At 39.5% G+C, this 8,771-nt stretch overlaps 2 protein-coding genes across 2 annotated transcripts; one reads left to right on the top strand and one right to left on the bottom strand.

The window, feature by feature from the left end:
• Positions 1-490: 490 nt before the first annotated feature.
• UBAC2 (UBA domain containing 2) lies at positions 491-5,819 on the top strand (the record flags this gene model as incomplete). The annotated part of the gene is given in 3 exon segments (XM_010158499.1): positions 491-618; positions 5,156-5,275; positions 5,640-5,819. Coding segments are annotated over 3 exon segments (428 nt in total), but the record flags the coding sequence as incomplete, so codon positions are not given.
• A 1,621-nt stretch (positions 5,820-7,440) lies between these two features.
• Positions 7,441-8,406, bottom strand: GPR18 (G protein-coupled receptor 18). The gene has a single exon (XM_010158498.1). The coding sequence runs from the start codon at positions 8,404-8,406 to the stop codon at positions 7,441-7,443; it is 966 nt and encodes a 321-aa protein (XP_010156800.1).
• Between the last annotated feature and the right edge of the window lie 365 nt (positions 8,407-8,771).

Below are 8,771 nucleotides of genomic sequence, written 5' to 3'. Positions count from 1 at the left end.
AAGGGCGGTTTGTTCTGGACATTTATTCACGTGGTTCCTGCTTCTTAGCCTCTAAAGCTGGGTTTAATCCCTAATGCAAAGGAAACAAAAGTATGTATTTTTACTAGCTTTGCATGTCTATTTTGCTGACCAAAACCAGGTGAATATTTTATTACCTGATTGAGCCTTAGGCAGGCGGCATAGGAAGGCACGACCTCTGTAGGTGCAGAGCGCTTTGGTTTAATTATAGCTGAACAAATAATGCTATGAGAGAATGTTGAAAACAAAATGGTTGATGAATGTTTAACGGTCTTTAATAGCTCCAAAGACTTCCTTTGGTTGGTGTGTTTCCTACCTATTTGCACATTGTTGAGAACTTAGGAAGTTGAGATAAAAAGTCAAGGTGGTGCCACTGCTGTTATGTTTTCCGATCACCTGTTTAAATATGTCACTTTTTAAATGTGAGAGCTTTTTCTCTAAAATGGCTTTTTGTTTGTTCTTTGTCTTTAAGATAAAGCACCTTTGTCAAAGAGTCTGTTATTAGTCCCAAGTGCCATCTCAATTCTACTGACTCTGCTCTTCCAACATTATCAGAAGTTCTTTGCATATAACCTACAGGCTATAAAAGAGGATTTTCAGGTAAGAGTCAGTTCATTTTGTGTGAAAAGAGACTGCACACTATGCTTTTCCTTGTGATTTTTCAGTCTGTTTCTCTGGTTCTTCCCCTTTGTTCACTGTTGTAGACCAGCTTGTTCTTACCTTTTTTTTTTTTTTTTCTTGTCATCCCAGAAGGCCATGTTTTGGTGAAAGTGAGAAAAACTGATCTGAAACTATCAATGCAGCTTCTCACTTCCTTTTTTTGTCTGGGAAATAATTGGTCTTGTATCATTTTTCCTTCCAGACAGTGCCATTTGGAAGCTTGCTGTGAATGCCATGTGATTTAACCCATGTAATAATGCAAGTATTTTGATACGAATGTCAATAGCTTATTGTGCTTAGTTCTTGAGGCCAAAGAGGGCTGTTGTGATCAGCTACTCTGATTCTATGTGATTTATTTTAACAACAGATGCCATAACTTTCACTCTGTAACTTCTGCTGTAGTTAGTTGCGAGAAACTAAAATTTACACGTTGAATAGAAGTGCTGCTTCCAATTTGAACATTCCAAGTGATGGGGGAGTTTGTCATGCTCCTCAGTAATCTGCTGAATTGCTTAATTATCTTTTTAGGCATTTATTGCTTATTCCCAGTTCATACTGAGATGCTTTAACTTTTAGATATTGCATTTTGTAAAGTTTTGATCTCAGCTTAATTAAGAACCTTCTAGTATGAGTTTTAATTGTCAAAATTATGCACTTAGACATGATAAGTTTCATGGGGGTTGGTTTGGGTTTTTTCATTTTTGGAAATGGCAAACTACTCTTCAACAGATAAGGGTCAGCAAATGCCTCTGCAATTATCTCATCACATGTGTTTTGCAGTTGGATCAAAAAAAGTCTGTAGTCAAATTAATGCCTTTGAGGATGCTGACTGTAGCCTATAAACCTTAAATATTATTAGACCTAGCTAGTGATACTGTTGCACTCTCTGTGGTCTTTCTTGTCAAGAACAAGAGCTTTGTTGTAATGATGTCGATTACAAGTCGCCAAGAGCACTGCTCATATTTTCCAGGTGTCTTGCTAACGCCGTGCAGCCAAAATACATAAATGAGTGTCTGCCTTTTAAAAGTGTTACAAGCAAGTGTTCGGGGAGTGGGAGGAGAAAGTCTGAGAAACTATTCAAGTTCTAAATGGAGATTTTGTGGGTTTGGGGTTTGTTTGCGTATTTGTTTGCTTTGCAGTTTGTCTTTAGAAGAGTCCTCTCCCTTTGTTTGATCTGCTGAAAACCAGTAGTAGCTGCGTTCTATTCAAAGAAACCATCTTTACTCTGTTTTAAGCATAAATATTTGCAAGTATCTGTAGAAGTTATGATACTTTTATTGGGATGTTTTGGGGGATTTGTGGGCCTGTGATTTTTTTTTTCTTACTTGAAATTGTTTCGTTTATTGTCATAGCCTTTGGAGTAAGCAATCTACTATATAATTATGTACCTCTGAGGTCAGGGAGAGTAGATGGTTTAACTCCTGTCTCATGCTAATATTCAAGTGAGAACACTTTACAGAAAATTTGTTTAGAAAAAATTCATCTGCAGGGATGAGTTTTTAATGGAGTGGAATTTTTCCAGGGATTGAACAGACATTTTGGACATTCAGACTTGTTAAAGCTGGTAGAGAGCATAGGAAATAAAGTGTGCATTTGAAGAAGAGTATTATTTGTTTTGGAAGGCAAAATATGTACTGTCCAAAGCTAAAAAAATCTGTGTCTCCATAAAGGGGACCCTCGAGCTGCAACAAAACTGTCTGTAAAATGAAGTTCTTGATGACATTAAATGTATGTATCTTTTAGGATGGCTAAAGTAAAGAGCAATTAGAAGCCTTACGTAGTCTGTGCGAGGGCTGCTCAGTTAATGCGTATCGTGGAGTGTCCATCTGCAGGGTCGCAGCCCTGCCTGTTTGGACTTCGGGAGGCTGGTGCTCAGGGTACCGGTTAGGTAGTTGACTTAGGACAGCTCGAATGGTGAGGTCCCATTTCTTTCTTCTTGTTCGGTCCTTTGGTCCGCCGGGGAAGTTAGAGGCTGAAGCATTGGTTGAGGCCTAAAGACAGAATCACAGAATTCTTGAGAATTCATAAGAAATTCTTGACCTTGAGAAATCTGAGACTCGGATGGTGTCTTGGCACTTGGACTCCTCCTCCACTGGAAGAGGGGGGAGGTGAGTGAGTGGCTGTGTGGTGCTTAATTGCTAGCTGGGGTTAAACCCCAAGTGGACAGATCCTGTGAGTCACAAATGGTTGCACAGCTGGTGTTGGCAGGAGTCAGTTTTTGTGTCTGTGGGTCTTTCTCTGAGACTTGAGGACTACTTGGAAGAGATGGGATCCACCTGGCCAAGTGGGACAAAAGCATCTTTTCCAACAAGAGGGCCAGCCTGGTGAGGAGAATTTCAAGACAGGAACAACGCAGGAGGGAGATGACAACCCACGTTCAGGGGAAGAGGCCACAGACTGGGTTAGCCACAAAGGGTAAAGGGTGATGTGAACAGAAGGGATCTTGTGACCAACAAGGACCTACTGCAAATGTACGCACATAAATCAGGAAGTGCCTATGGGACAGCGTGATGTGGAACACTCCCATGCGTTTTCTGGAAAATCAGCCTGACTGGGTGTCTCTGAAGTGTCTGTGCTTGTGTGTGCTACACAGGGAACAAGTAAGAGGAGTTAAAGGTCATATGCTTATAGCATAGGGCTGCAACCTCGTTGGGGTCACGGAGGTGTGGTGACTTCGCTTCTGTGACAGGAGTGCTGCAACAGGCAGGTACAAGCTCTTTGGGAAATACAGGCAAGGAGGGGAATTGCTGTGTATGTGAAAGAGCAGCAGGACTGTGCAGAGCTTTGTCTTGGGACATGAGGAATTTGATGGTTTTTGGGTCAGAGTTAGAGGGCAGACTACTTTGGTCATGGTGTTTGCTGCAGGCCACCTGATCATGAAGAACTATGTGGGGTCTTCTTCAGGCACTTGGAAGAAGCCTCACGATTTCAGGCCCTGGCCCTCATGGAGGGCTTTAACCATGCTCATGCTCTGGGAAGGAAGTGCAGCAGGACACAAGCAGTACAGGAGGTTTCTGGAGTGCATTGATAGCAACTTTCTAATGCAGATGATGGAGGAGCTGATAAGGGAGATGTTGTGTCTGGACCTCATGCTTACAAACAAATAAGTAAACTATGGGTCCCCCTTCAGGGTCCTGAGAGGAGGGAAGAAGGAAAATTTCAGGACTGTAACCCTGGACTTCAGGAGAATGGACTTTGGCCTGTTCAGGGATCTGATTGGAAGACTCCTATGGGATATGGTTCTGGAAAAAAGCATAGTACAGCAGATCTGGTTGGTTTTCAAGGATCACTTCCTCCAAGCTCAAGATTGGCCCATCCAGTATGCCAATCAAGCAAAGGTTTCAGGAGGCATGCACAGATGAACGAGGAGCTCCTGACTAACGCCAGACATAAAAAATGAAGCACACAAAAGGTAGAAGCAGATCAGGTGACCTGGGAGGAACATGGAGACACTGAGCATGCAGGGCTGCTTTGGGAAAGCCAAAAGCCAGCTGGCGCTGAATCTGACAAAGCATGTGAAGGACATCAAGAAGGGCTTCTACAAGAATATCAGCAAAGGAAGACCAAGGAAAATATGGTCCTGCTGCTGCATGGGATCAGGGACATGGAGACAAAAGGCATGGAAAAGGCCAAGGTATCCAGTGCTTGCATTGCCTCGGTTCCTTAATAGTAAGGGTTTTTTTCAGCAGACCCAAGCCCCTTAGGTCAGTGTGAGAGTCTGGAGCAACGAAGGCTTAAACTCAGTGAAGGAGGATCAGGTGAAGGAAGTAACTGGACATACGCAAGTTCATGGGACCTGATGGTATACACCCACAAGTTCTGAAGGATTTGTCTCGTGTTACTGTGAAGCCACTGTGGATTATCTCTGAAAGGTCACTGCGGTCAAGGAAGGTTCCTGAAGAGTGGAAGAAAGCAGATGTCATTCCTGTCTTCAGGAAAAGCAAGACAGGAGATTGGGAAACTACAGGCTGGTCAGCATTATCTGGACCTCTGGGAAAGTGATGAAACAAGTCCTCCTATAAATCATTTTCAGACACACAAAGAACAATAAAGTGACTGGGGGTAGTCAGCACACATTTATCAAGTAGGAATCTTATTTGACTAACCTGATAGTCATCTATCACAGAATGCTGTCTTGGTGGGTGAGTGGAGAGAAGTGGATGCTGTTTATTTTTACCTTAGTACAGCTTTTTACACAGTCTCCCATAACACCCTCAGACACACTGATGAAGCACAGATTGGATAAGCGAGCAGCGAAGTCTACTGAAACCTGTCTGACCTGAGGGGCTCACAATGTTGTGATCAGTGGAACAAACAAACTTCTTGCACTCTCAGTAACATTCTACTCTCTTTAATGCCATCCATTAACATATTGCATTTCTGTTATCTGACTTTGGTATTACACGCTGAGCACAAAACCTGTGAAGAAATTCCTTGAAGGAAGAGAGACTTAACATGATAATCTTTAATCTTCTAGATCTGGAGACTTGTATGTGGGAGAACAATATGTCTTGATCTGAAAGACACGTTCTGCAGCAGTCTCCTCATTTACAACTTTAGAATATTTGAAAGAAGATATGGCAGCAGAAAATTTTCAGTAAGTTCCAGTTTGGTTTTTTTTTAGAAAGAAACTGTTTTCTATGCTGTTCAGAATTATGTGGATTAATATTGCAGTTTTATTACTAACACTTTTTTATATAGAAATAAATGTTAAAGCATTTTAAAGAGAATTTGGTTTCAGTTGAAAGTTACCAGACCCACAGAATTTAATTTTGGTAACAAATCTAACCCTTCATTATCTAGACACGTAGATCTGCAATGATGCTGTGCTACAGATTTTATTTGTCTTAACTGAACAAGTATAGCGTTTTTCTTATTTTTTTTCTTTCATCATTTAGAGGTACATTAAGACCTTATTTTTAAACTGTTGAATTAATTCAAATTAAAATTTTTCGTTCCAGTCCTTTCTACTGGGTGCTTGGATGCTGTCAGCTTTGTTTGATCTTCTACTTGTAGAAATTGCTCAGTATATATTTGGCCTCACCATCAACAGCTTGCCTTCTGGTTTGTAAGTAGCTCCTAATGAATTGTTTATTTTAGATATAGTTTCAAGGGATTATTCTGTGCAGACTTTAATTTAAAAAAACTTTCTTCATTTAACCCTTCAAACTGAATTTAATCCTCTTGTGAACTACAGTGTGAAGGTTCTTGGTGTAACTATTGTATTTTCAAACATTCCTTTTCTAGTTGTGATCTGTGATTAATTCATGTATAATTTATCCATATAATGATTACTTTCCATTCTGTTAGTTCCTTTTCCACTCTCAGCACGATTGAAACATGGCTTGCGGTGCAAATATTACTGCCATATTTGGTTTTGTTCAGTTCAATAAATCTGAAAACTGAGATCAGGTTGATGCTAATTTCTTGCTTAAATCACAAAGATAGCGCAACTGTAATTCATATCTTTGTGTTCACATTTAAACGCAGTTATATGCATTTCATACAGGTACTTCATATGTTTGTGTTTCAAAAATTGGGTGCTAGAGCATGTTATTCCATTTAATGCTTGCAGCTGAAGTTCTTAAAGCTTTAAGGTATTTAGTGGTTCAGTGTCACAGAGCCTATATTCGAGATTTCTGCCCTGAAGAGTTGCACATGTTACAGTAGAACTGTAGAGCTTGCCGAGCCTTTGTGGTTAAGCTTCTGACAGGTGAGATCAGCCTCATACAGACTTTAGTTTCCATGTGGTGTACGCTGTGAGGTAATAATAAAAGCTCTTGGAGCAAGATTTTTAATATTAAAATATTAGGCTTTTTTAGTGTGACTCTCGAAAGTAGCTGAAGGCTGATTTAATAATGAAGAAGAAGCACGTGTTTGACATTATAAACGTAGGAGCAAGATTTTTAATATTAAAATATTAGGCTTTTTTAGTGTGACTCTCGAAAGTAGCTGAAGGCTGATTTAATAATGAAGAAGCACGTGTTTGACATAAACGTATTTTTTTCTGTAGTGTGTGATTATTCAAAAGGAGTTGAACGCTTGAGTAGTATTGCAGTTATCTAGCATGTTTGCTACCTTGAAGTTTGTTGCTGGGACATAGGCTGCTAATGTGTCTGGACAAATTCATCTGTGTAAAAGGATAATTTGTAAAAAAGAGAAGAGTAGGGTGTAATAAATGTGCACCTCACACCCACGGGGAGCTAATGAACAGTTTGACTATTAAGCTGTTTGACGTTTTTATCTATGACTGCAGGATGTTGTCAGTTACAAAGACATCTGTATCTCAGAAATTTTTAGATGAATGAAATGTAAGTGGTACCTACAGGATTTCTCTGTGAGTCATGCTAACATATTGATCTTGATAGAATGAATCTAATTTTAGAAGCTTGGTTTCTACAGTAGTTGAGCAGCTTTTGGCTGTGCAAATATAAAATATTAATATATACATTGTGTCATAATTCTTCGGTGTTGTCTGCTTTATTATGCTTACAGTCACTTTTTCACGTTTGGCAATATTCACAACCTTTTGAGATGACAAAAGCATCGCAAAGTTTAACACTGATACTAGGTTCTCGTTCATTTCAGGTTTACAAAAGCTGTTGAGCAAGTGTAAAGAGGTGCAATTTTTATTATTCTTTTCTCATATTTACAGTGCAACAAATGTACTTCTGGCTATAGAACACTATTCAGTGCAGAATTCGGGGAAAAAGAGTTTTGTTTACACTATAAAACTCCTCTGACTTTTTTTTTTTTCTCTTTTTATATCATTTCACTGTTCATATTATTGAGGGATCTTACACTTCCAGTTCGAAAACTTTTTCTGCGCACACTTCGAAGGTAATTGCGATAAAGGATTACGCTGATGACTCTCGCCTGAAATTGTTTAGAAACGATATAGTACAGTATAACATCCAGGCATGAGCTGAGATTCATGAGAAAGGTGGTGAAGGCTGCCCAGGGATTGTAGGTTATATCTTCATCCTGTAACATCAGGAAGGCGAAGCAAACGTGGAAGGGTACAAAGCAGATGAGTACTTGAGCAATCAACGTAACTATAATTCTTATGGATCTCTCCTTGGCCTTAGGCTTCAGTTTGGAAGTCTTGCCATGGATAAAATTGTAAATAATGACTAGGTAACACCCCATCATGATAAACAGGGGAATCAAAAAGAAAAAAATCAAGCGAGAAAAGTTCAGTGTGTTTACTTCCTTTAAATGGATGATATCAAGCATTTTCAAGCAGGTGGTGAAATTCGAGGCTTTGTCTGGATCAGACTGTAAAAACAGCAACGGGGACGTTGTTGCCAGGGTCATTACCCAGATGCCAGTGCAAGCCAGCACAGCCTTTTTTGTATTTTTTAGTTCTTTGACGTGTTTGGGCTGGACAATAGCCATAAATCTGTCTACGCTTATAAAAGTGAGCAACCACAGCGCAATGGCTGGATAAAATATAGTGAAGGCACTGACAATACGACAGAATGTATCTCCGAAAGGCCACGTTTCTTTCCCATGGTAGATTATCCGAAAAGGCAAGAAAAATATAAAAATTATGTCAAGTAATGCCACATTCATCATATATACGGTTATAGTCGTTCTTTTCTTGGTGGTGCAGCTGAAAACCCATAGTGCAGTGGCATTCACCAGCAATCCGACTATGAATACAAAACTGTAGAAGACCAGTGATGCAATCCTGTACTCTTCAGGGTGGTGATTCCCAGGCATCATATTTTAATTGAATTTAGTGATAGTTGTTGCACTCCATAAATACCCTAAAAGATACATGAAATACGAAACGTTATTCTCAGTCAATTACAGAATTCTTTAAAAAAAAAGGTGGTTGTAGGATGGGGTTTAGTCATGCGATTTAGCTATGAAAATGTGCTAGCTGTGTTGCATTTTCTAGGTACAAATACATTATTTTGCTCTGAAGGAAGTACCTGTATTGTCAGACTTGTGAGGAATACAATTTATAATAGTTTTAATGAAAATATTTTTATCTACTTATATGAACAATCAAAAAGTCAAGATTGACCAGCTACTTTGAGTGTGCTTCAGTAGATGATAATTAAATTGAAACAGATGTAATTGAG

This window comes from Eurypyga helias, unplaced genomic scaffold (genome assembly GCF_000690775.1).
Source record: "Eurypyga helias isolate BGI_N326 unplaced genomic scaffold, ASM69077v1 scaffold29579, whole genome shotgun sequence".
Classification (NCBI taxonomy): domain Eukaryota; kingdom Metazoa; phylum Chordata; class Aves; order Eurypygiformes; family Eurypygidae; genus Eurypyga; species Eurypyga helias.
The sequence above is the reverse complement of the archived record's forward strand: the minus strand, read 5'-3'. Positions and strand labels throughout refer to the sequence as shown.